We start from the raw sequence: 27189 nt of genomic DNA on the forward strand, positions 1-27189 counted from the left end.
GACTGTCTGCACTGGGGATGGGATAGCAGGAAGTGACTTTACTTGAGGGACGATACCTGAGCCTGTAACCTGAGCCAGGAGGCGGGTTGAAGCCAGGTGACACCTCTGCCCGGGAAACTGGACAAAGGCTGAAGGAGGAGCTGGGGGGAGTGGGAGAGAGACGGCTGGAGGGGGGTTTGTTTTCAGTTTTGGGCTGGCAGGCGAAACTCAGGGAACCCCAAGGCTGGGGTCTAAGCTCTCTGCCCCCCAGAAGAACTTGACTGAGGGGTCCTGGCTGTACCTACAAGCTCTGTTTGGGACTCTGTTCCTGTCATCCAATAAACCTTCAATTTTACTGGCTGGCTGAGTGTCACGGTGAATGCCAGGAAGAGGGGTGCAGGGCCCTGACTCCCCCACACTCGATGAAAGTTGTTACAAGAAGGAGGGAGAAAAATAGTTCTTCTTAACCTCTGAGGATAGGACAAGAAGCAATGGGCTTAAATTGCAGCAAGGGTGTTTAGGTTGGACATTAGGAAAAAATTCCTAACTGTCAGGGTGGTTAAGCACTGGAATAAATTGCCTAGGGAGGTTGTGGAATCGCCATCATTGGGGATTTTTAAGAGCAGGTTAGACAAACACCTGTCATGGATGGTCTAGATTGTGCTTGGTCCTGCCGTGAGTGCAGGAGACTGGACTAGCTGATCTCTCAAGGTCCCTTCCAGTTCTATGATTCTGGCATTCAAACAACCCCCCAACCTCTCCAAGCTCATCATCAGAAACAAGTTCCTCCTAGACTTGGACACACAACTCAATGCGGCAGCAGACCCTGTCAGAACAATAGAATCATAGAATCATAGAATATCAGGGTTGGAAGGGACCTCAGGAGGTCATCTAGTCCAACCTCCTGCTCAAAGCAGGACCAATCCCCAATCAAATCATCCCAGCCAAGGCTTTGTCAAGCCTGACCTTAAAAACTTCCAAGGAAGGAGATTCTACCACCTCCCTAGGTAACGCATTCCAGTGTTTCACCACCCTCTTAGTGAAAATTTTTTTCCTAATATCCAACCTAAACCTCCCCCACTGCAACTTGAGACCATTACTCCTTGTCCTGTCCTCTTCTACCACTGAGAATAGTCTAGAACCATCCTCTCTGGAACCACCTCTCAGGTAGTTGAAAGCAGCTATCAAATCTCCCCTCATTCTTCTCTTCTGCAGACTAAACAATCCCAGTTCCCTCAGCCTCTCCTCATAAGTCATGTGTTCCAGACCCCTAATCATTTTTGTTGCCCTTCGCTGGACTCTCTCCAATTTATCCACGTCCTTCTTGTAGTGTGGGGCCCAAAACTGGACACAGTACTCCAGATGAGGCCTCACCAATGTCGAATAGAGGGGAACGATCACATCCCTCGATCTGCTCGCTATGCCCCTACTTATACATCCCAAAATGCCATTGGCCTTCTTGGCAACAAGGGCACACTGCTGACTCATATCCAGCTTCTCGTCCACTGTAACCCCTAGGTCCTTTTCCGCAGAACTGCTGCCTAGCCATTCGGTCCCTAGTCTGTAGCTGTGCATTGGGTTCTTCCGTCCTAAGTGCAGGACCCTGCACTTATCCTTATTGAACCGCATCAGGTTTCTTTTGGCCCAATCCTCCAATTTGTCTAGGTCCCTCTGTATCCTATCCCTGCCCTCCAGCGTATCTACCTCTCCTCCCAGTTTAGTATCATCCGCAAATTTGCTGAGAGTGCAATCCACACCATCCTCCAGATCATTTATGAAGATATTGAACAAAACCGGCCCCAGGACTGACCCCTGGGGCACTCCACTTGACACCGGCTGCCAACTAGACATGGAGCCATTGATCACTACCCGTTGAGCCCGACAATCTAGCCAGCTTTCTACCCACCTTATAGTGCATTCATCCAGCCCATACTTCTTTAACTTGCTGACAAGAATACTGTGGGAGACCGTGTCAAAAGCTTTGCTAAAGTCAAGAAACAATATATCCACTGCTTTCCCTTCATCCACAGAATCAGTAATCTCATCATAGAAGGCGATTAGATTAGTCAGGCATGACCTACCCTTGGTGAATCCATGCTGACTGTTCCTGATCACTTTCCTCTCGTGTAAGTGCTTCAGGATTGATTCCTTGAGGACCTGCTCCATGATTTTTCCGGGGACTGAGGTGAGGCTGACTGGCCTGTAGTTCCCAGGATCCTCCTTCTTCCCTTTTTTAAAGATTGGCACTACATTAGCCTTTTTCCAGTCATCTGGGACTTCCCCCGTTCGCCACGAGTTTTCAAAGATAATGGCCAATGGCTCTGCAATCACATCCACCAATTCCTTTAGCACTCTCGGATGCAACTCGTCCGGCCCCATGGACTTGTGCACGTCCAGCTTTTCTAAATAGTCCCTAACCACCTCTTTCTCCACAGAGAGCTGGCCATCTACTCCCCATGTTGTGATGCCCAGCGCTGCAGTCTGGGAGCTGTCCTTGTTTGTGAAGACAGAGGCAAAAAAAGCATTGAGTACATTAGCTTTTTCCACATCCTCTGTCACTAGGTTGCCTCCCTCATTCAGTAAGGGGCCCACACTTTCCTTGGCTTTCTTCTTGTTGCCAACATACCTGAAGAAACCCTTCTTGTTACTCTTGACATCTCTTGCTAGCTGCAGCTCCAGGTGCGATTTGGCCCTCCTTATTTCATTCCTACATGCCCGAGCAATATTTTTATACTCTTCCCTGGTCATATGTCCAACCTTCCACTTCTTGTAAGCTTCTTTTTTATGTTTAAGATCCGCTAGGATTTCACCATTAAGCCAAGCTGGTCGCCTGCCATATTTACTATTCTTTCGACTCATCGGGATGGTTTGTCCCTGTAACCGCAACAGGGATTCCTTGAAATACAGCCAGCTCTCCTGAACTCCTTTCCCCTTCATGTTAGTCCCCCAGGGGATCCTACCCATCCGCTCCCTGAGGGAGTCGAAGTCTGCTTTCCTGAAGTCCAGGGTCCGTATCCTGCTGCTTACCTTTCTTCCCTGCGTCAGGATCCTGAACTCAACCAACTCATGGTCACTGCCTCCCAGATTCCCGTCCACTTTTGCTTCCCCCACTAATTCTTCCCTGTTTGTGAGCAGCAGGTCAAGAAAAGCTCCCCCCCTAGTTGGCTCGTCTAGCACTTGCACCAGGAAATTGTCCCCTACGCTTTCCAAAAACTTCCTGGATTGACTATGCACTGCTGTATTGCTCTCCCAGCAAATATCAGGAAAATTAAAGTCACCCATGAGAACCAGGGTGTGCGATCTAGTAGCTTCTGCGAGTTGCCGGAAGAAAGCCTCATCCACCTCATCCCCCTGGTCCGGTGGTCTATAGCAGACTCCCACCACTACATCACTCTTGTTGCTCACACTTCTAAACTTAATCCATAGACACTCAGGTTTTTCTGCAGTTTCGTACCGGAGCTCTGAGCAGTCATACAATAGATACAAAACCTGTAGACATATCTCCACTACTATGATGATCAACACCCCCCTCAACACATCTTTTGAGATCCATGGGCCCTACACATAAATGCCCTAATAACAACTATGTGGGTGAAACCAGGCAACCAATACGTCTTGAATGAACTCACACAGGAAAATGATAAAAAACAAAAATACCCTACCACCTGTGGGTGAGCACTTTTCATGAAGTGGTCACTCTTTATCTGACCTCTCAGTCCTCAGCCTCAAAGGAAACCTGCAGAACACCTTCCAAAGACGAGCCTGGTAGCTTAATCCATAGCTTTGCTAGACACTAAAAATAATGGACTGAACAGAGACACTGGATTTATGACATATCACAGTGGATATACTTCTACAATCTATAACCCACTAACCTCCACCCAGCTTCCTCCACCACACACCACTGGAGAAATGTTAAGGGGCCACTTCACCTTGAATGGTCCCTTGAAATATGTGTTAACTCCTTATGCTAAACAATCCGTTCTACCTTATATTTAGCTGTAATGCTCTTAGCACTTTTCCCAGCCCTGAAGAAGAGCGCTGTGTAAGCTCCAGATGACTGGAAGCTAGCTAATGTAACGTCAATTGTTAAAAAGTGCTCCAGAGGCAATCCTGGCAATTACAAGTCTGTGAGCCTAATTTCAGTACCAGGCAAGCTGGTAGAAACTGTAGTAAAGAACAGAATTATCAGACACCTTGGGGAAGAGTCAACATGGCTTTTGTAAAGGGGAATCATGCCTCGTCAATCTATTAGAATTTTATGGATAGGGGTGATCAAGTTATACAGTGTACTTGAATTTTCAGAAAGTCTTTGACAAGGTCTCTCACGAAAGGCTTAGTTTCTTTAAGTGGTCACGGGAGTTGCCTGAGTTGTCCTGAACAGACTGCAGACCCTTGCAGGCAGAATCTACCCTGAATCACAGTGTGGCTTCAGAGCTGAAAGGTCTGCTATTGACATGATCTTCTTGCTGAGACAACTGCAAGAGAAATGCAGAGAACCAAGAAGCCCCTCTACATAGCCTTCACCAATCTCACAAAGGCTTTTGACCTTGTCAGTAGAAGTGGACTATTGGCACTTCTAGAAAGGATTGGATGTTCCCCCCCTCCCCAAGCTCTTCAGCATGATTCGATCCTTCCCTGAAAACATGCACAGCACAGTCCAATACAACGGCTCAGTATCTGAGGCTTTCCAGATTCACAGCAGAGTTAAGCCAGGTCATGTACTTGCCCCAACTCTGTCTGGGATCTTCTCCTCCCTGATACTGAAACAAGCTTTGGTTCCTCAATGGCAGGAATCTACTTGCACACAAGAGCCGATGGAAAGCTGTTCAATCTTGCAAGACTCAGATCTAAAACCAAGACTCAGGAGGCCCTTATCCAACACCTTCTCTTTGCTGACGACACAGCAGTAACAGCCCACACAGAAGCCCATCTCCAAAGCCTAATGGACAGTTTTTCCAAAGCCTGCCAAGGCTTCGGGTTTACAATAAGCCTAAAAAAGACAAACAATGTGCCAGGGAGTTGAGGAAGCACCCTCCATCAAGATCTGCAACTATGAATGTGAAGTGTGAACGAGTTCACATACCTGGGGTCCACTATCACAGTCAACCTTTTACTTGAAACAGAACTCAGCATCCGCATGGGAAAAGCCACAACAATGTCTAGACTGAACAAGAGGATATGGCAAAACAACAAACTGACAGAACACACAAAGATCTGTAAAAAGAAAAGGGGTACTTGTGGCACTGTGACGAAGTGGGACTGTTCTTAATGTTTCCTCTGAATAGTGTGGGGTGCCTCAGTTTCCCCATGTAGTTCTTAAGTATCTAGGGGGTGGGGTAAGGGTGTATGATCATTGCAGAGCCCTAGAGGGCAGGTGTGTGCAGGGGTCTGGATACAGAGAATGACTAACACCCTGTTTCCTGGCAACTGATGGCTGCTTTCAACTACCTGAGAGGTGGTTCCAGAGAGGATGGTTCTAGACTATTCTCAGTGGTAGAAGAGGACAGGACAAGGAGTAATGGTCTCAAGTTGCAGTGGGGGAGGTTTAGGTTGGATATTAGGAAAAACTTTTTCACCAAGAGGATGGTGAAACACTGGAATGTGTTACCTAGGGAGGTGGTAGAATCTCCTTCCTTAGAAGTTTTTAAGGTCAGGCTTGAAAAAGCCCTGGCTGGGATGATTTAATTGGGGATTGGTCCTGCTTTGAGCAGGGGGTTGGACTAGATGACCTCCTGAGGTCCCTTCCAACCCTGATATTCTATGATTCTATTTCCCCATGTTTATTCCCCCCACCCCTGCTACAGTTCCTCAGACGTTCTTGTCAACTGCTGGAAATCGCCCACCTTGATTATCACTACAAAAGTTTCTTCCCCCCCCCCCCCCCCCCTTCCTGCTGGTAATAGCTCACCTTACCTGATCACTCTCGTTACAGTGTGTATGGTAACACCCATTGTTTCATGTTCTCTGTGTATATAAATCTCCCCACAGTATTTTCCACTGCATGCATCTGATGAAGTGAGCTGTAGCTCACGAAAGCTTATGCTCTAATAAATTTGTTAGTCTCTAAGGTGCCACAAGTCCTCCTTTTCTTTTTGCAGATACAGACTAACACGGCTGCTACTCTGAAACAAAGATCTGTGCGTATCGTGCATGTGTTACCAGCATACTTTTGTATGGGAGTGAGACATGGACCTGATATTCTCATCAGGAAAAGAGGCTCAACAGCTTTCATATGCGTTGCCTTCGTCGAATCTCTGGAATCTCCTGGAGGGACAGAGTCACCAACACTGAGTTGATCAAACAGGCCAGCATACCCAGCACGCAAACACTCCTCAAACAGAGATGCCTCCGTTGGCTTGGGCATGTGTGCCGAATGAATGATGGGCATATCCCAAAGGACATCCTCTGTGGCGAACTGGCACCTGGAAAAAGACCCAAAGGATGCCCAAAATTGCGTTTCAAGGATGTGTGCGAGATCTCAAAGAAATGGACCTGCATGTGGACAAATGGGAAGATCAGACTCAAGACTGCAGCCTTTGGAACCAAGAGCTCAAGAGAAGTCTCCGGAGTTCCAAGAGGAAGCCGTCAGCTTAGCAGAGGAGAAAAGAGCGTGCAGAAGGCAAAGCCCAAAGCGTTGAGACACCACCTTTAAATGTGACAAATGCAGCAGAGATTGTCTCTCTCAAGTGGGTCTCTTCAGCCACAGCCACGGCTGCCATAAAACAAACCCAGTAAATTGTTTACCTCTCAGGGGTGCGTACCCATGGGCTCTCGAGACTGAAGGGTGCCTACTACTACCTGGAATAAGAGGGAAGGTCTTTTCATGGATCAGTAACTGATTAAAAGTAGGAAGGGTAGGAATGAATGGTCAGTTTTCACAGTGGAGAGAGGTAAGCAGCAGGGTCCCCCAAGGCTCTGAACTGGGGCCTGTGCTGTCCAACGTATTCATCAATGATCTGGAAAAGGGAGTGAACTGTGAAATGGTGAAGTTTCCAGATGACACAAAATAATTCAAGATAGTTAAGTCCAAAGCTGACTCTGAAGAGTTACAGTGGGATCTCAGTGGGTGACTGGGCAACAAAATGGCGGATGAAATTCAGTGTTGATAAATGCAAAGTAAAGCACATTGGAAAAAATAATCCCAACTATACATATAAAATGATGGGGTCTAAATTAGCTGTTACCACTCAAGAAAGAGATCTCAGAGTCATCACAGATAGTTCACTGAAAACTTCAGCTAAGTGCGCAGCAGCAATCAAAAAGTGAACAATATAAAGAACTATCAGGACAGGGATAGAAAAAAAGACAGAAAATATCATAATGCCACTATATGCTCTGCTCACACCTTCAATACTCTGTCCAGTTCTGGTCACCTTTTACTTTAGTTTCAACCAGTTTGCCCAGTACTGAAGTCAGGCTTACTGGCCTGTAATAGCTGGGATCACCTCTGGAGCCCTTTTTAAAAATTGGCGTCACATTAGCTATCCTCCAGCCATCTGGGACAGAAGCTGATTTAAGCAATAGGTTACCTACCACAGTTAGTCGTCCTGCAATTTCACATTTGAGTTCCTTCAGAACTCTTGGGTGAATCCCACTGGGTCCTGGTGACTTATTATTGTGTAGCAGGGCCATCCTTAGGCACAAGCAGCATACGCAGCTGTGTAGGGCACCATGAAATTTGGGGCATCAAACTGCCCCAAATTTCATGGTGCCCTATGCAGCTGCGTGCTGCATACATGGCAGCACCGCCCCGGCGACCAGCCCTATCCCTCGGCTGGCCCCCCCAGGGGCTGCGCCCACTGCAAGGGACAGGGCCGTCCCTAGGAGGGTGTGGGGACCCGGACAACTCCCTCTGCCCCACCTCTTACCCTTCCCCCCTGCTCCGCCCCCGGCCTGCCCACACTCCACCTCTTCCCCAGAGACCCCACACTCACCAGCAGCGGCAGGAAGCAGAGCAACTCGGCCCCAGCCCGCTCTATTCCACCAGCTCCCAGCCACATCGCTCCGCTTCCCGCCGCCGGTGAGTGTGGGGAGGTTGGGGAAAGGTCCCCCACAGCACTCTCCGATGGTGGGAACTGGAGCGACACGGCCCCAGGCCACTCCGTTTCCCTTGCCCCGGCCATGTCGCTCGGGCGGGGGGTTGGGTTAGGGAAAGGTTCCCCACCCCGCACACACCGGCAGCGGGAAGCGGAGCGTCGCGGCTGGGAGCTGGCAGAGTACAGCGGGCTGGGGCCGGGCTGCTCCGCTTCCCGCCGCTGCCGGTGAGTGCGGGGGCAGGATCCCTTCCCCCAAGCCCACTCCCGAGTGACACGTCTGGGGCCGGGGTGAGGGAAGTGGGGTGGGCTGCTCCCAGCCCCCCACTAGTCCCCCAGGCCACTCTGGGCCTGTGGGACCCCAAAAGTGCCCCCCCACAGCTCCTGCCTCCCAGACCATGGTTGGGGGGGAGGCCTGGGGCCCCACACAGCTCCCCCGCGGCGGGGCTGCGTAGGGCACCCAAATGGCTAGGGACGGTCCTGCTGTTTAGTTTATCAATTTGTTCCAAAACCTCCCCTATTCAATCTAGGACAGTTCCACAGATTTGTCATGTAAAAAGAATGGCTCAGGTTTGGGAATCTCCCTCATATTCTCAGCCATGAAGACCGATGCAAAGAATTCATTTAGTTTCTCTGCAATGGCCTTATAGTCCTTGAGTGCTCCTTTTGCACCTCAATCATCCATTGGCCCCATTGGTTGTTTAGCAAGCTTCCTGGTTCTGATGCACTTGAAAAATGGTTGCTGTTACTTTGGAGTCTTTGCTAGCTGTTCTTCAAATTCTTATTTGGCCTTCCTAATTATATTTTTACACTTCACTTTCCAGACTTTATGCTCCTTTCTATTTTCCTCACTAGGATTTAATTTCCACTTCTTCAAGGATGCCTTTTTGCCTCTCTCTGCTTCTTTTACTTTGTTGTTTAGCCATGGTGGCACTATGTTTTTTTAATTTGGGGTATACACCTAAGTTGAGCCTCTATTATGGTGTTTTTAAAAAGTTTCCACGCAGTTTGCAGGGATTTCACTTTTGACGTTGTACCTTTTAATTTCTGTTTCATAACTTCCTCATTTTTGTGTAATTCCCCTTTCTGAAATTAAATGCTACAGTGCTGGGCTGCTGTGGTGTTTTCCCCGCCACAGGGATGTTAAGTTTAATTACACTATGGTCACTATTACCAAGCAGTCCAGCTATATTCTCTTCTTGGACCATATCCTGTGCTCCACTCAGGACTAAATCAAGAATTGCCTCTCCCCTCCATCCCGTCCTGAGGTGACAATATGGGGATAGTTAAAATCCCCCATTATTATTGAGTTTTTTTATTTTAATAGCCTCTCTAATCTCCCTGAGCATTACACAGTCACTATCACAATCCTGGTCAGGTGGTCGGTAACATATCCCTACTGCTATAGTTTTATTATTCACGCATGGAATTACTATCCATAGAAATTTTATGGCACAGTTTGGTTCATTTAAGATTTTTACATCATTTGATTCTACACTTTCTTTCACATATAGTGCCACTTCCCAACCAGCACAACCTGTTCTGTCCTTCCGATATGTTTTGTACCTTGGTATTACTGTGTCCCATTGATTATCCTCATTCCACCAAGTTTCTGTGATGCCTATTATATCAATATCCTCATTTAATACGAGGCACTCTAGTTCACCCATCTTATTATTTAGACTTCTAGCATTGCATATAAGCACTTTAAAAACTTGTCACTTTTTAGCTGTCTGCCATTACACAATGTAACTGAAAGGGACTCTTTTTCATTTGACTATTTCTCATCAGATCCTATGCATATTTTATCATCTTCCATCCTCTCCTCCTTACTAGAACATAGAAAATCTCCATTAATAGAGCCTCCCCTAAGGGATGTCGCTGTTCAAACCACATGTTCCTCCACACCTGTCGGCTTTCCCTTAGTTTAAAAACTGCTCTACGATCTTGTTAATTTGACATGCCAGTAATCTGGTTCCGTTTTGGTTTAGGTGGAGCCCATCCTTCCTGTATAGGCTCCTCCACTCCAAAAGTGTCCCCAGTTCCTAATAAATCTAAACCCCTCCTCCCTACACCATGGTCTCACCCACGCATTGAGACCCTGCAATTCTGCCTGTCTACCTGGTCCTGAATGCTACCATGGAGTCCTGGACTTCAATCTCTTACCTAGCAGCCTAAATCTGGCCTCCAGGACCTCTCTCCTACCCTTCCCTATGTCTTTGGTACCTCCATGTACCATGACCACTGGCTTCTCCCCAGCTCTACTCATAAGTCTATCTAGATGTCTCGAGAGATCTGCAACCTTCGCACCAGGCAGGCAAGTCACCATGCGGTTCTCCCAGTCATCGCAAACCCCGCTATCTATGTTTCTCATGATCGAATCCCCCAGTACAAGAGGATACCATAACATCATCTGGAAGGAGGGTCCCAACTATGGGATCGTTTCCCTCTGCTCCAGTTGGATGTTCTCCTTCCCTGAGACTTTCATGCTCCTCAACAGCACAGAGGCTGTCAGACCGGGGGTGTGACCGTTCTACTGCATCCCAAAAAGTCTCATCTATGTACCTCTCTCTCTCCCTTAGCTCCTCCAGCTCAGCCAGCCTGGTCTCCAAAGCCCGTACGCTGTCTCTGAGGGCCAGGAGCTCCTTTCACTGAATGCACACATATGCCACCTGCCTACAGGGCAGGTAATCATACACGCTGCATTGGGTGCAATAAACTGGGTAGTCCCCACTCTGTTGCTGGACTTCTGCCTGCATTCTCTTTTTACTCCTGCAGCTCGTTCCTTTGTTGTTTTGTTTTTATCAGGGGGTGTTTATTGCCTTAAGTTTAAAGAATGGTAAGTGTATCCAGCCCCCCCGACACACACACACACACATACACACGTCCCCTCTAAACTCACTCGCAAACTCCCCTGTTAGCTGCTCCTGTTCGCTAGCATCGTGCTTGTGCTCGATAGAGGGGAGGGTGAAGGCGCTCAGGAGAACCATCGGTGCCGAACAGGGGGCTGTGGCAACGAGGAGACGACAATGTCTTTATGTTGTGAGAACTGCAGCGGTGCCACCAGTTTCAGTACCATCGCTGATTTAAACAGTAATGGGGTCTGTGCTGATGACTTATGTGTCGTCTTGGTTGGAGCAGTCAGTGCCATCTTGGTTCTATCGATCGGTGCCAACAGAGTTTTCGCTGCTGGTGATGGGGGCACAGCCAATGGTGAAAGCCTCAGTACCATGTCTCTCACCAGAGTGGTCAGTGCCTTACAGGAGGAGGCATGTCTGGATTTATGCCTTGACTCTTTATCCTTGCGGCGGGGTTTGGCAGAGATCCCAGTGCAGACAGTGCCAGAAGTGCCTGGTGCCTCAAAAGTGCTCACCCATGCGGACCTCTGCACTGGGGACAGCGACCTGGCAGGAGACAGCTTCTTTTCTGTGGCTCTCTCTGCAGGGAGATTGCCGCTCTTTTCCTTACACCTTTGGAGGACTGGGCACTCTCCTTGGTTGAGGTGGATGTGCTGTGGGAGTCACCTGAAGGAGAGTTTTGCTGTCCTGGGTCACAGGCTGGTTGAAGTGATTTTTCCATCAGGATCAGTTTTAGGCGTAGATCTCTGTCACGCCTGGCTCTCATTTTTAGGTTGCTACAGTGAATCCACTTCTGAGGGATGTGCAACTCACTGAGACAAGGGACACAGAGAGTGACAGTCTGAGACAGGCATGGCTACATTTCTTAAATCCTGGGGACCCAGGCCTTTTGTAGCGGGCAGATGTTTCCCGCTTTGGGAAAAGCTAACATAAAAAATAAAAGGTGGGTTTTTTTTTAACTTAAGTGCTAACTAGGTACTCCAACACTAACATGACTATTTAACTACTAAATTCCACTAAAACGATCTAATTTAATCTGTTGCGGTGGAGAGAAAGACGCTTGGACAGTGCCACAGAGCTCTGCCTCAGGCCGAGGACAACTGAGAAGGAACTGAGAGGATCGGGTTGTGCGCATGCTGCTCAAGCCGCCAACAGCAGTGCAAGATGACTGCTACACATGTGCAGCCTGGATGGACACTGCTACCGAAAATCTCTGATCAATGGCACTGGGACGTACCGACCCCTAAAGTGGAGCACCCACAGGGACAGCACTCGAAGAGAACATGTTATTTACCCTTTCCCACAATACCAAAACCTGGGGTCACCTGAGGAAATTATTAGGCAGTAGGAAGTACAAGAGAAAGTGCTTTTTCACACAATACAAAATTAACCTGTGTGACAAAGTGGGGCTGTTCTTAATGTTTCCTCTGAATCGTGTAGGGATGACTCAGTTTCCCCTACACATTGCTTAAGTCTCTAGGTGGGAGAATAAGCGGGTGTAATTGTTGCAGAGCAAAGGGCCAGGGTACATAAATGGCCGACACTCTCTCTCCTGGCAACTGATGGCCTGGGCCCTTCCCCCCTGCAAGGTGAGAGCTAAAGGGTTGGAGAACAAAGGAATCAGGTGACCTCCTGGCCCGGGAAAGGGACAGAGCCCAGAGGAGGAGGGGCTGGAGGGTGAGTCAGTTGGGGCTGGCTGGGGACGTGGAGTGAAGTGCAGACGTGGTTGTCTGGCTCACTGCCCTCCAAAATGGACCCGGCTGAGGGGTCCTGTTCTCTGCACCTACAAGCTCTGTGTTAGACCATGTTCCTCTCGTCTAATAAACTTCTGTTTTACTGGCTGGCTGAGAGTCACGTCTGACTGCGGAGTTGGGGTGCAGGACTCTCGGCTTACCCAGGACCCCACCTGGGCGGACTTGCTGGGGGAAGCACACAGAGGGGCAGAGGAGGCTGAATGCTCCGAGGTCAGACCCAGGAAGGTAGAAGTTGTGTGAACTGTTTGTCCTGCAGACAGTCTGCTCCCAGAGACGAGACTTCCCCAGAGTCCTGCCTGGCTTCGTAGGGAGCAGTTCCAGAGCATCGCCCAGGGACTCCGTGACAACCTGTGCAATTCATTGCCCTGGGACGATTTGGTAGCAAGTAGAACTGGATTCAAAAGAGAAGAGAAGGTTACTCATCCTGTGCAGTCACTGAGGTTCTTCAAGATGTGTTCCTGTGGGTGCTCCACTGTAGGGATGGCAGTGCCCTGTGCCTGGGATTGGAGATCTTCATCAGCAGTGCCCGTCAGACCACACATGCGCACCTCCCCCCTTTGCACTGTGCACAGGACGTATATACAGCACTGTTCCATTCCTTCTCTGCCACACAGAGTATGTTTGGTTGGTTCCAAAGCAGAGGAGAGGAGGGTGGGTAGTGGAGCACCCACAGGAACACATCTTGAAGAACCTCAGTTACTACACAGGGTGAGTAACCTTCTCTTCTTTTCCAAGTGATTTCCCTATGAGTGCTCCACTTGTAGGTGACCAGAAGGCAGTGACCCTAATTGAAAGGCTGGGGCTTTGGAGCAACATTTACTGTATATGATAGAACTACATGTCCTAGGAGAGTGTTCACTGTGGCATCAGAAACTGAAGATTTCCTGGACAAACATCAGGATATGCTTCTATGGGCACAAGGTTCTGAAGATTCAGAGCAGGCTGAACGTCGGGGACAGGAGGACGGTGAAGAAATTTGGCAGCATGTGACCTCCAGAAGAGAAAAGGGGAACGTCCATGTACCAGCAACGCCGGTACAGATAAGTAACCATTTTCATGTTCTCTCCACAGGTACTAATGCGGAGAGTGGACCAGATGATACGTCTGAGGGAAGGGAGCAGAAGGAGACTCTACCGATTAGAAGGCATGAGATGCACTGTCCTAGGGTTGGGGGTTCCACGACCACCGCTCCCAAGAGAAGGAGGCGGGTGGTGGTGATCGGGGACTCTCTCCTCAGGGGAACTGAGTTATCTATCTGCCGCCCCGACCAGGAAAACTGAGAAGTCTGCTGCTTGCCAGGAGCTAAGTTTCGCGATGTGATGGAGAGACTGCCGAGACTCATCAAGCCCTCAGAATGCTACCCCTTCCTGCTTCTCCACGTGGGCACCAATGATACTGCCAAGAATGACCTTGAGCGGATCACTGCAGACTATGTGGCTCTGGGAAGAAGGATAGAGGAGTTTGAGATGCAAGTGGTGTTCTCGTCCATCCTCCCCGTGGAAGGAAAAGGCCTGGGTAGAGATCGTCGAATCATGGAAGTCAACGAATGGCTACGCAGGTGGTGTCAGAGAGAAGGCTTTGGATTCTTTGACCATGGGATGGTGTTCCAAGAAGGAGGAGTGCTAGGCAGAGACGGGCTCCACCTAACGAAGAGAGGGAAGAGCATCTTCGCAAGCAGGCTGGCTAACCTAGTGAGGAGGGCTTTAAACTAGGTTCACTGGGGGAAGGAGACCAAAGCCCTAAGGTAAGTGGAGAAATGGGATACCAGGAGGAAGCACGAGAAGGAGTGCATGAGAGGGCTCCTGCCTCATAGTGAGAAAGAGGGGCGATCAGCGGGTTATCTCAAGTGCCTATACACAAATGCACGAAGCCTGGGAAACAAGCAGGGAGAACTGGAAGTCCTGGCAAAGTCAAGGAATTATGATGTGATTGGAATAACAGAGACTTGTTGGGATAACTCGCATGACTGGAGTACTGTCATGGATGGATATAAGCTGTTCAGGAAGGACAGGCAGGGCAGAAAAGGTGGGGGAGTTGCACTGTATGTAAGAGAGCAGTATGACTGCTCAGAGCTCAGGTGTGAAACTGCAGAAGAACCTGAGAGTCTCTGGATTAAGTTTAGAAGTGTGAGCAACAAGGGTGATGTCGTGGTGGGAGCCTACTATAGACCACCGGACCAGGGTGGTGCGGTGGACGAGGCTTTCTTCTGGCAACTCGCAGAAATTACTAGATCGCAGGTTCTCATGGGAGACTTCAATCACCCTGATATTTGCTGGGAGAGCAATACAGCGGTGCACAGACAATCCAGGAAGTTTTTGGAAAATGTAGGGGACAATTTCCTGGTGCAAGTGCTGGAGGAACCAACTAGGGGCAGAGCTCTTCTTGACCTGCTGCTCACAAACCGGGAAGAATTAGTAGGGGAAGCAAAAGTGGATGGGAACCTGGGAGGCAGTGACCATGAGATGGTCGAGTTCAGGATCCTGACACAAGGAAGAAAGGAAAGCAGCAGAATACAGACCCTGGACTTCAGAAAAGCAGACTTTGACTCCCTCAGGGAGCTGATGGGCACGATCCCCTGGGAGAATAACATGAGGGGGAAAGGAGTCCAGGAGAGCTGACTGTATTTTAAAGAATCCTTATTGAGGTTACAGGGACAAACCATCCCAATGTGTAGAAAGAATAGTAAATATGGCAGGCGACCAGCTTGGTTTAACAGTGAAATCCTTGCTGATCTTAAATACAAAAAAGAAGCTTACAAGAACTGGAGATTGGACAAATGTCCAGGGAAGAGTATAAAAATATTGCTCGGGCATGCAGGAATGAAATCAGGAAGGCCAAATCACACCTGGAGTTGCAGCTAGCAAGAGATGTTAAGAGTAACAAGAAGAGTTTCTTCAGGTATGTTAGCAACAGGAAGAAAGTCAAGGAAAGTGTGGGCCCCTTACTGAATGAGGGAGGCAACCTAGTGACAGAGGATGTGGAAAAAGCTAATGTACTCAATGCTTTTTTTGCCTCTGTCTTCACGAACAAGGTCATCTCCCAGACTACTGCACTGGGCAGCACAGCATGGAGAGGAGGTGACCAGCCCTCTGTGGAGAAAGAAGTGGTTCGGGACTATTTAGAAAAGCTGGACGAGCACAAGTCCTGTTCTAGGGCTGGGATAATAGTGGAAAGGGTAACCACCTTAAAATGTTGCAGTTTGACAAACTTGTTTAGATTGCGAAGATCCAGGATGAGTTGCCAGCCACTGAATTTCTTCTGGATCAGGTAATAGTGGGATTAGAAACCCTGTCTCACATGCTGGGAAGGGACCAGTATTATGGCTCCCAGTTGCAGAAGAGGATTTATTTCTCCCCATAGAATGGAATTGTGAAAGGGTCCCTGAAGAGGGACCGGGAGGGGGGATGGCGAGTGGGATAGATAGGAAGGGGATGGAGTATCCTTCCTTGCTTATTTCTAGCACCCACTTGTCTGAGGTGATGAGTCTCCAAGATGGGGAAAATGGAGCTAAACAGTTGCCAAACTGCTAGGACCTCGAAGATGCTGACAATGACTGGAAGAGGGGAAGGAGTCTCAGGGCCTTGACCACACCTTCAAAATTGCTGCTTCAGTGGATGTGTGAGAGAGGTAGCCTCTTGAAGAGTGGGTTGTCTACATTTGGTAGGAGGCCTCTGTTTTTGGCGCTGGGTGTCATAGTGCTGTTGAGGAGTGTACTGCTGTGTTCGGGATTGTGGCAGGAGTTGGTACTTCCGTGAGGTCTCTTTGGCGCTGGCGTGTAGATGCCAAGAGATCAGAATGTAGCTTGGGAGTCCTTAAAGGAGTATAGAGAATCGTCCGTGTACTCCGAGAATAGTTTCTGGCCCTCAAAAGATAAGTCCTCTACTGTGGTTTGTACCTCCTTAGGAAAACCTGAGAGGTGGAGCCAGGATGCATTCCTCCTAACCACAGCAGTTGCGATGGATCGGGTAGCAGTATCTGCAAAGTCTAACGAGGCTAGTAGGGCTGTTTGAGCTGGGAGGTGCCTTTCCGATATCAGGGACTGGAATTGCTCTTTCTTGGCCTTCGGTATGTCCTGGCAGAATTCCTCCAATTTGCCAGAAGCCGGGAATGGGCGACGGGATGGATCACTTGATGATTACCTGTTCTGTTCATTCCCTCTGAAGCACCTAGCATTGGCCACTGTAGGAAGATAGGATACTGGGCTAAATGGACCTTTGGTCTGACCTAGTATGGCCGTTCTTATATTCTTATGGAGTAGTTTAAGTAGTTATACTTAGCCATAAGGGCTTTGTAGTTTGAGATTCTAAATTGGAGCGTGGCTGATGACTACGCTTTGCATCCAAACAAGTCTAGGCATTTCCGATCTCTGTCTGGATTACTAGAATGAGATTGATATTGACAGCCTTTCTCTTGCACCACATTGACTACCAAAGAATTTGGTGGGTGTGTGCAAGAACAGAAATTCTGTGTCCTTTGCCAGAACATAGTATTTCTTGTTGGTGCATCTGCAGGTCGGAGGGATGGATGCCAGGGTCTGCCACAACACCTTTGTGAGGTCGAAAAGAGCCTTGTTGATGCGTAGAGCAATCTTGGAGGAAGAGAATGTGTAGAGATATCCAGTAGTTTATGCTGCTGGTCCTTGACTTCCTCCGAAAGGATCTGTAGGAAGTCTCAATCCTGTGGAGTAGATCTTGAAAGTGCCTGAAGTTGTTGGCAGATGTAGGGGTGAAGGCACGATAGCCTCAACAGGGAAGAAGGAAAAACCTAGTGTTGGTGGAGCCTCCTCCTTCTGTTCATCCTCTTGTTCTTCCTCTTCAGTGGGTAACAGCGGGGTTCAGCTTCTGGAGGGCAAGAGACAGGTAGAGAAGGGAGAGGTGTAGGTCTCCAGCTTTGCTCTCTGGGAGGGCTTCCGAATTGTGCCCTGCACATGACCCAAGAGTCCCAATATGGTCAGTTTGGAGGGAGTGGCACATGTAGCTGCATCCATGGTGGTTCCTGCCAAGACTGAAGACCAGAGGTAGACTATGGGTAGTGAAATTGAGCAGGTGTGATTTGTCTAGTAGATGAGGAAGTGATGTCTTCCTCCTCCTCTTTATCCTCATCGCTGGGGAAGGGAGGTACCATCCCTTGGGGGGGAGGGATAGCTCAGTGGTTTGAGCATTGGCCTCCTAAACCCAGGGTTGTGAGTTCAATCCTTGAGGGGGCCATTTGGGATCTGGGGCAAAAATTGGGGATTGGTCCTGCTTTGATGACTTCCTGAGGTCCCTTCAAACCCTGATATTCTATGATTCTATGATCCAAGGCGGAGAGAGAGGGGAGTGTCGTGAGTCTGGAGAGGAGGGTGAAAGTCAGGGGGAGGTCATATCGAAGGAGTGTCTGATACTAACAGGTCTTTATAGTATCTAAAGTCTTGTGGAGGGGGAAAAAGCATCATCAGTGGTAGTGTAAAGACGGTGCCAAAGGAAGGGTGTATGCCTCTGAGGTGTCAGTAGATGGCACCAGAAACTTGGCTGGCACCGAAGATTTGGTCAGTGCTGATGGCTTGGTTGGCACTGAAGACTTGGCCAGGGGCCAATGATTTGGATGGTGCCAAGGGCTTACTCGGTGCTGATGGCTTCGTTGATATAGGAAAGGGCGCTAGCGCCGTAGCTCCTGCATTTGGCCTGTCTCATTCCTCAGAGCTGTAGGTTTGCCCAATTAGGGTCTGTAGATCTTTTCTTTGTGTCAGTACCAGAGGTACTTGGACGGGCCCTGGAGCTGTGTCCCCTGCCAGATAATGTTGAGGCCACAGACCTGGCCAGGGATGGTGTTCCGATGATGTGCACCTCAGAGTGTGAGGAGGGAGCCCATTTCTTTCTGTCCAAGCAAGAAAGGGATGACTTTTTCTTCACAGGATGTGGGGAGTGAGGATTAGCAGATGACCTAGAATTGTGTGGGACCCTCTCTGGGGAGGAGTCTGGGCCCAGATCCAATGCCAGCTGTAGCAATTTCTCCATGAGGAGAAGTTCGAGGCAGTGGGAACACTTTTGCAGGATGTATCCCCTCTCCCAGACAGTGGATGCACTTAGTTTGGCCGTCCGTTACTGGGAAAGTAGCCCTGCAGGAAACACACCTCTTAAACCCAGAGGGTTCAGGCATAAGAGTGACAGAAAAAGGCTTCCCAGGCAGGAAGCAGGAAAAAAGAGAAACCTAGCTATGAGTGTGACAGGTTGGATCACAAAAACTCCCTTGGGGCTGCCAACCGATGTGCCAAGACTACTTCTGCTCCTGCCTTCCCTGCCAGCTTTGGACTCCAGAACCCTGCCTGGTTGTGCCAGACATGCTTGCCGGCTACAAACACAGACCAAGGTTTGAACCATGTTCCCACAAACTGCAGGCTTAACTGAAAAGCAGCTTAAGAAGTGTTCCTGTCTTTAACACTCAGATGCCCAACTCCCAATGGGGTCCAAACCCCAAATAAATCCATTTTACCCTGTATAAAGCTTATACAGGGTAAACTCATAAATTGTTCACCCTCTATAATACTGATAAAGAGATACGCACAGCCGGTCATTGTCGTCCCCCCCGTCTGCACCCCCTCCCCCGGTATTAATACATACTCTGGGTTAAATAATAAGTAAAAAGTGATTTTGTTAACTACAGAAAGTAGGATTTAAGTGGTTCCAAGTAGTAAGAGACAGAACAAAGTGAATTACAAGTAAAATAAAACACTCAAGCCTATGCCTAATACAGTAAGAAGACTGAATACAGATAAAACTTCACCCTCAGAGGTGTTCCAGTAAGCTTCCTTTTACAGACTAGTCTCCTTCTAGTCTGGGTCCAGCAATCATTCACACCACCTGTAGTTACTGTCCTTTGTTCCAGTTTCCTTCAGGTATCCTTTGGGAGTGGAGAGGCTATCTCTTGAGCCAGCTGAAGACAAAATGGAGGGGTCTCCCAGGGGTTTAAATAGACTTCCTCTTGTGGGTGGACACCCCTCCCTCCCCCTGTGTAGAATCCCAGCTACAAGATGGAGTTTTGGAGTCACATGGGCAAGTCACATGTCTATGCATGTGTCATAAATATAAAGGGAAGGGTAAACCCCTTTAAAATCCCTCCTGGCCAGAGAAAACTCCTCTCACCTGTAAAGGGTTAAGAAGCTAAAGGTAACCTCGCTGGCACCTGACCAAAATGACCAATGAGGAGACAAGATACTTTCAAAAGCTGGGAGGAGGGAGAGAAACAAAGGGTCTCTGTCTATCTATATGCTGCTTTTATCGGGGATAGACCAGGAATGGAGTCTTAGAACTTTTAGTAAGTAATCTAGCTAGGTATGTGTTAGATTATGATTTCTTTAAATGGCTGAGAAAAGAATTGTGCTGAATAGAATAACTATTTCTGTCTGTGTATCTTTTTTGTAACTTAAGGTTTTGCCTAGAGGGATTCTCTATGTTTTGAATCTAATTACCCTGTAAGGTATCTACCATCCTGATTTTACAGAGGGGATTTCTTTACTTCTATTTACTCCTATTTCTATTAAAAGTCTTCTTGTAAGAAAACTGAATGCTTTTTCATTGTTCTCAGATCCAAGGGTTTGGGTCTGTGGTCACCTATGCAAATTGGTGAGGTTTTTTATCCAACATTTCCCAGGAAAGGGGGGGTGCAAGTGTTGGGAGGATTGTTCATTGTTCTTAAGATCCAAGGGTCTGGGCCTGTAGTCACCTAGGCGAATTGGTGAGGCTTTTTACCAAACCTTGTCCAGGAAGTGGGGTGCAAGGTTTTGGGAAGTATTTGGGGGGAAAGACATTTCCAAACAGCTCTTCCCCAGTAACCAGTATTTGTTTGGTGGTGGTAGCGGCCAATCCAAGGACAAAGGGTGGAATATTTTGTACCTTGGGGAAGTTTTGACCTAAGCTGGTAAAGATAAGCTTAGGAGGTTTTCATGCAGGTCCCCACATCTGTACCCTAGCGTTCAGAGTGGGGGAGGAACCTTGACAGCATGACTCAGAACTTACAGGTAGCAGCCATGGTTCACATGCTACCTTGAACGTCCTCAAGTAGACTTCTTATGTGGATTGGAGCCTTCCAAGATCTATTGTCCATTAAGTGTTTCTTGACTGGGCACTTAACTTGCACATTCCTTTCTCAAGAAGCTGACCAAATGCTTTACTAAGGCTACTTAAAATCAAGGAAGTACACAGCCAATATTCATAACTTCAAATACAAAGATGATACATGCATACAAATAGGAGGACTAGATTCAGTAGATCATAATCTTTACAGAGATATGTTACATGGCATATGTAGCATAAAACATATTCCAGTTATGTCATATATACATTCATAAGCATATTTCCATAAAGCCTTATGGGGTGCAACGTCACAGTGAGATAACTGTAGAGGTAAAGTTAAACAAAACCAAAAGAAAAAAACTTTTTTTTAGAAGAAAAGAGAAGAAGAAGAAAATACTAACTATGCTACGCTAGCAGGTAAGATACTATCTACTGAAGGAATAGGAGAAGTGGGCTCTGCTGTGGATTCTGTCCCAGACCATAGGTGGTAGAGAAGGAATTAGGGGTGGTTGGACCACACAGCGCTATATATACGTCCTGCACACAGCATGAGATGGGAGAAGTCCAATGGGCACTGCTGATGAAGATCTCCAATACCAGGTGCAGGGGGCACTGCCGCACCTACAAGTGGAGCACCCATAAGGACATCACTCAAAGAAGAACCAGATAAGTTCATGGAGGACAGGTCTATCAAAGCTAATGGCCAAGACGGTCAGGGATGCAACCCCATGCTGGGGGCAACCCTAAACCTCTGACTACCAGAAGCTGGGAGGAGAAGACAGGTGGGTCACTCAAATTGCCCTGTTCTGTACATTCCCCCTGAAGCTCTAGCACTGGCCACTGTGGGAAGAAAGGAGACAGAGCTAGCTGGACCATTGGTCTGACCCAGTCTGGCCGTTCTTACGTTCTTCATTTCTTCCCGACCAAGGCTCCCTACTGACTGACCAACGCAGAGCCGCTGCTGGATACCAGAGTGAGAACTTCTTGGAGAAGAGTGATGGTTTATGTGATGTGGCCAAGACATAAGATCCAACTTCTGACTCAGACAATGAACTTGAGTCTTTTAACCAAGGAGGTGCCATGCCTCTGGGTGCCAGGGAACAGTGACAGGAGTCCAGAGTGGACAGCACCAGGGAAATCACATCCGGTTTGCCCCTCGACAGCACCTCACAAGGGGATACCGGTGTCTGGAGGTGCCCACCAGACTGGATGCTGAACTCTAGCAGCTGGCATGTTCTGCACCAACAGACTTGGCAGACTGCATGCTTTGGTGTGACTGTTGTGCTTATAAGAAGCACACGGGATTTTTTTGAGGGGAAAAGGCCATACGCCGCTTTTATTGAAGGTACAACAATTAGCATATTCATTTAATTACACACACACACACACACACACACACACTCTGCCCCACCAGTCAATGTTATAGTTACTAGTTTAGAGTTTGGATCAATCTAGTGGCCAGCTAGGTTGATCACGGGTAGGGAGGAGCTGGGTTCTGTCGATCGTGACATGATGCTTTGGGAAAGTCTTGGCAGGACGAACCCAAAGTTTTATGGCAAGTCACCTTGTTTATATAGTGATTTTTTTTATTGGGACCAATGAGTTTTGCACCATCATGCTGTAATCAATTGTTGTTCGATGAGTGTTTGTTTTTTTAAATAGTTTTTTTATTTTTTATTTTGTTTTTTTTATTAATTTTTTAGGGAGTTATTTTATGCTGATTTTTGATTACAACTATTTGTTTTTATTGATAGGTGCCTGTTTTATTTTTAGAGTTGTTAATTTGCTATTTTTTGATATTTTAATAGGGGCATGTAGCAATTCTTTGGCGCCCTTGCATTTGTTTGGGGGGTTTTTTTAGAATATTTGGTTTCGTGATGGCTTTTATACTTATTTTTTAATATTTATTTTTTATTTATATACAAAACAGAATTAATTTACACAAAACATTTTGAACAGGAACATCAAATTGCAATGCAGAAGAAAAACAATTATGGCATTTTTTAACTTATTTTAAAATGCTAAGCCTGTAACGAAGTGGTGACCTTCAGAGGTCTCTGACCGCCTTGAAATCAGGCCAGACACAAAGAAATTCTGGCTGATGCATTTTTATTAATGGCACATTAGGCCTTTTTTTTTTTTTTTTTTTTTTTTTTGCTATTTAAAAAGAATGGCTGGCAGGGTAGGGTCAAATTATACATTAATACATGCAGCATTATTATTTTATAATTTTTTATTTTAAATGGTACAAAATACAAACATAACATTTTATGACTACACAACAGCATCGGGAGAGTCTCTCGCTGCTGCTGAGCCAGAGAGGACGGCACAGAGGAACAGGATGGCGTTCAGTGGCACTGGTACCAGTCGACAACGCTGCCAGAGGCTCCACGTGCACCAGGCAGCGCCTTGGCTCAAAGCGCACTGTATCCTGCTTCCCAGGTTGATTGCTGGACAGTGGTACCTGGGATCTCGAGCTTCTGGATCATGGGTCCCTCAATGCCATCTTCCAGTGTTTCCTCTTGGGTATCAGAGATCAGCGCTGAAACTCTGCCCCAACAGGAGGAGCGTTCCTAACCCAAGTGGCGGTGGTTGGTGACTGCCCTGAGCGGGAAGGTTGCAAGGCTGGGAGCAGGGCTGCGTCCATAAGGAGGGGCTTTAACCTGACTCACAGACCACTAAGGCCAGAAGGGACTATCGTGATCATCAAGTCTGACCTTCTGCACATCACAGGCCAGATAACCTTGCCCGCCCATTTCTGCAGTAGGCCCATAACCTCTAGCTGAGTTACTGAAGTCCTCAAATCTGACCTCCTGGTCCTTTTAGGTTCTGGGCTTAAAGTCCCTGCAAATCTGGCAGTCGTCACTGATGTGAGCTTCTCCTAGGCACTTCAAGCACCTGGAGTGTGGGTCACTGACTGGTATTGGCTTCTTGCATCCATTGCAATGTTTGAAGCCCATGAACCAAGGCATGCCCCAGCACTGGGCATCGGTGCCCAGAACTGACAGGAAATGAAGCATAAAGGAAGTACACTAGTAAAAGAAAAGGGAACCCTACTGCTAAAACACTACACTAAGACTGCTAACAAATACCAACTACGTAAACTAAAAAATGCTAAGAAAGAGGAAAAGACTTGCGGTAGCATGCTCTGACAGCCATCACAGATGGTAAGAAGGAACTGAGGGGGGGTGGCTATGGCTCTGCCCTTTAGACCACGAGCAGCAGCAGCATGAGCATACGCTGCCCCAACAGGTATCACTTAGGGAAATCTCTGACGCTGGTGCACTGGGTGTGCACACAGCTGAAGTGGAATGGACACGGCAATCGCTTGAAAAACTTCATTTACTGTAAAAATTGCTCTACAAATATCTTATTCTCCCTCCTCTGCTGGTCCGTGCAAGTCCATCGTGTGAGCACACAAAGCATCCCTGGTGTCCGTTGCCCATATGCACTTGCTGGCTGAGTGTGCCAGTTTAGCCACCCAGGGCAAACGGCCCACCTTTGGTTTCACAAAGATTGTGACGGGCACAGCAAGACACAGTGATGCAGACAGCATTAATAACACTGGGATCAAAACAGTTCTATAAACTGCGTCGTGCAGTGTGGACACGTGAGCATGGGTACGAGTTCCTGGTCCAGAAATCCGAACCCTAGGATCAGTATTCAGTGTGGATGTTCAAGCCCAGGCCTGCAAACACCAGTTCCCGCAGAACCTGGGCTCACATTGTGGTGCAGGCAGACTGTGAAAGGAGAAGCCAACACCAAGCAAAGCAGCTGTAAGAAAAGGGAACACTTGGGCGGAAATCAACCTGTCACCCCCTCCTGCCCAACCAGTGCCAGGTGCCCCAGAGGGAATGAACAGAACAGGTCATCATCAAGTGATCCATCCCCTGTCACCCACTCCCAGCTTCTGGCCAAGCATTTCCCCTTCACACCCCCAGGCCCTCACCAAAGCCACGCAAGGTACTGGTCCAGCTCTCTGCCTCCTCCCGGAGCTCCATGGCGTGGGGTGAGAGGATGATGTTCTTCAAGGTTAGCAGGCTTTTCTCCGTCAGGGCTTTGAGTTCTGCTGTGTCTGGATTCGGGGAGAGAAGAGGTGAAGACTCTGGCAACCCCAAGAGGCCCAAAGAGGTGCTGGAGCCAGGGCTGAGGCCTTGCACACAGGTGTACACACAGGGGCATTGGCCCAGCATAAGCCCTGTACCTTGGTGATGGAGACCCTCTGAGCTGTGGACACTCCTGGGGCGCTGCTGCCCCAGCTCTGGACTCTGGGACAGTCGGTGGGATGGGTGACTTTCCCCCAAGCCTGGAGCCTGAAACTTCCAGTGAGGATGGGAACCAGCCAGGGCCACAGCAGCTCAAGTCCTACACTCCTGGGTGAGACTCCTGGGAACTCCAGGTGGCTTCATTGGACAGAGCGGAGTCCATGTCCCAAGGGGACTTGGAGCCATGGTCTGGCCAGTCTCAGAGGTGAAAGGAGCGGGTAGTCAGAAAACAACAGCCGCCCCATGTCTCCCTGGGAGGGAGAGTGCTGGCTCTGGTCGCAGCTCTGCTCAGACCCACCTCCCTCCCCCACCCCCACCCCGTGCAGCCTGTGACAAAGTGGGAATTTTTGGTAATATTTTCATTATTCCTTCACATGCCTCAGTTTCCTCTGTACTTTGCATTGCTACCTGTGGGGGCCACCGTGCTGCCTGGATGGAATAAACAGGGTAGTTAAGGAGCTAGTTGAAACCGAGCCAGATTAACACAGGGTCAGAGAGACACTAGGAAGACCCAACAACGGAACGCCCAACACTCAGCAGTGGGGAGCTCTGGCAGGTGGGATTGTGAACTCCACATGCCCTGCCTGGAGACAAAGGACTGGAGATGGCCAGCAGGGGTTTCTGAAGACGTTGGCTGCTCTGCCCTGGGAATGGGTCAGGACAGAGACAGGCACTTGACTGGTGTTTTGCACTGGCTTGGCCAGGGTGGATATGGCTTCACCTTTGCCTCTCTGAGCTAGCCAAGACCTTTTGGATTCTGTAGCCAGGTGACTAATAAAATGTTACCTTGTTTGCAAAGGCTGCCTGGTATCACTGCAAATGCTCCCTGAGAGCTTGGCGCCCTGATGGGGCCAGTACCAGCCTCCCACAGGCACCTGGCTGGGCTGGAATCACTGCAGGAAGCCACGGGGAGAGGCAGGTTTGCTGGTGCCCAAAGGCCAAGTCTCAGAGTCTTGGAGTGCTGCAGGCCTGCCCTGTGTGGCTCTTTGGGGCCCAGCACGCTATAGGGTTCGCTCCTAAGGGACTGGTTTCAGGCTGGGGCACAGCCCAGACCTGTGAATCTCTGATACACCCCACTGGTCAATCAAGCCCTGATATCAATGACTCTGGGCACCACTGTTCATGCAGCACTCACCAGCCAGCACGAAGGTGCCGCTGTCCTTGGAAATGTACTCCTGCTTGGGTGGGTGGTAGCGCCTGCTGGGTGGGCGGCGGGCACGGTCAGGCAGTGGGGCCTGGTAGGGCACGCTCAGGATGAAGTTGACCAAGCGGAACTGCCTCTCAGCCCAGGCCTTCTGCAGCCGGCGCAGGATGTCCAGGGAGTGGCAACGGCCACGCTCACTTGACCAGATCTGGGGGCACCAAACACATGCTGAGTGGAAGCAGGAGCAGGCGTGAGCTGCAGCCCCGGCTGTGCACATTCAGGCTCGCAGCAGCTCCATAAGAGACAGGCAGCCCCGCTGCATAGGGCAGTGCCGCGACAGGTTGGAGCCTTTCCTGCTAATCCAGCAGTTTTCAAAGTTTTTGAGCTGAGCCCCCCTTGATTTACACTTTTTGGTTGCACCCCCATATCCAGACAAAAATAGACACAATACCCGCCCCTCCCCCCTCAGCTTTTCAGGGTGTGGGAAGGCACGAGCAGCAGTCTCTGGGGGCAGAGCCAGTGCTGGGCACGGAGGCTGCCAGGAGCAGAAATTGGCACGCCCGCAGCAGATGTTGACACTGACCCACACACTGGGTGGCCTGCTGCCATAAGTCAGGGGGTGGAGGTGGTGTTCTTCCCTGAGCACCGCCATGCAGAGTTGGCCCGAGCTGCCAGGGGTCGCTGCTCACCCCACCCACCCGAACATTCCTCCATGCCCCCCGTGGGACTCTGTACCTCAAAGCAGCTCCCTGAAATCCCCCTATATTCACCCGTCATATAATAAAAGTATGCCTGGTACAAAGGATGCCTTCTGAGGCATCTTGATCTGTTGAATATTAATGTCCTGTTGGATTGTGTGTGCTGTCACTGTATGGGAAGTTAGGAACTTTTGCTATGTGTGTGGTTCTGAAATACGTGGTGAGGTTGGGAACACCCACAACCAGCCTTTCAGGTACAACAACAAAGGAGCCAAACATACTGATAGCCCATCAAGGAAAGAATCCACTATCTCAGGAACTGTAGACAAAGGGAATGGCTCAGAGAGAGTGCCTAGACAACGGAGACCACTCAGAGAGAGCGCCTAGACAGCAGAGACCGCTCA

The 27189-nt window shown here is 48.8% G+C and overlaps 1 protein-coding gene across 1 annotated transcript in view; it reads right to left on the reverse strand.

Annotated features, from left to right (window-relative positions):
* DNHD1 (dynein heavy chain domain 1) overlaps positions 1 to 27189 on the reverse strand; it is a 148835-nt gene that overhangs the window by 45570 nt on the left and 76076 nt on the right. Inside the window, exons 19-20 of the mRNA XM_043525948.1 lie at positions 26079 to 26295; positions 24628 to 24753 (exon numbers count right to left, since the gene is read on the reverse strand). Coding sequence (XP_043381883.1) covers positions 24628 to 24753; positions 26079 to 26295 — 343 coding nt within the window. The remainder of the gene's footprint in view (positions 1 to 24627; positions 24754 to 26078; positions 26296 to 27189) is intronic.

The sequence above is a fragment of the Chelonia mydas genome, chromosome 1, assembly GCF_015237465.2.
Source record: "Chelonia mydas isolate rCheMyd1 chromosome 1, rCheMyd1.pri.v2, whole genome shotgun sequence".
Taxonomy (NCBI): Eukaryota; Metazoa; Chordata; order Testudines; family Cheloniidae; genus Chelonia; species Chelonia mydas.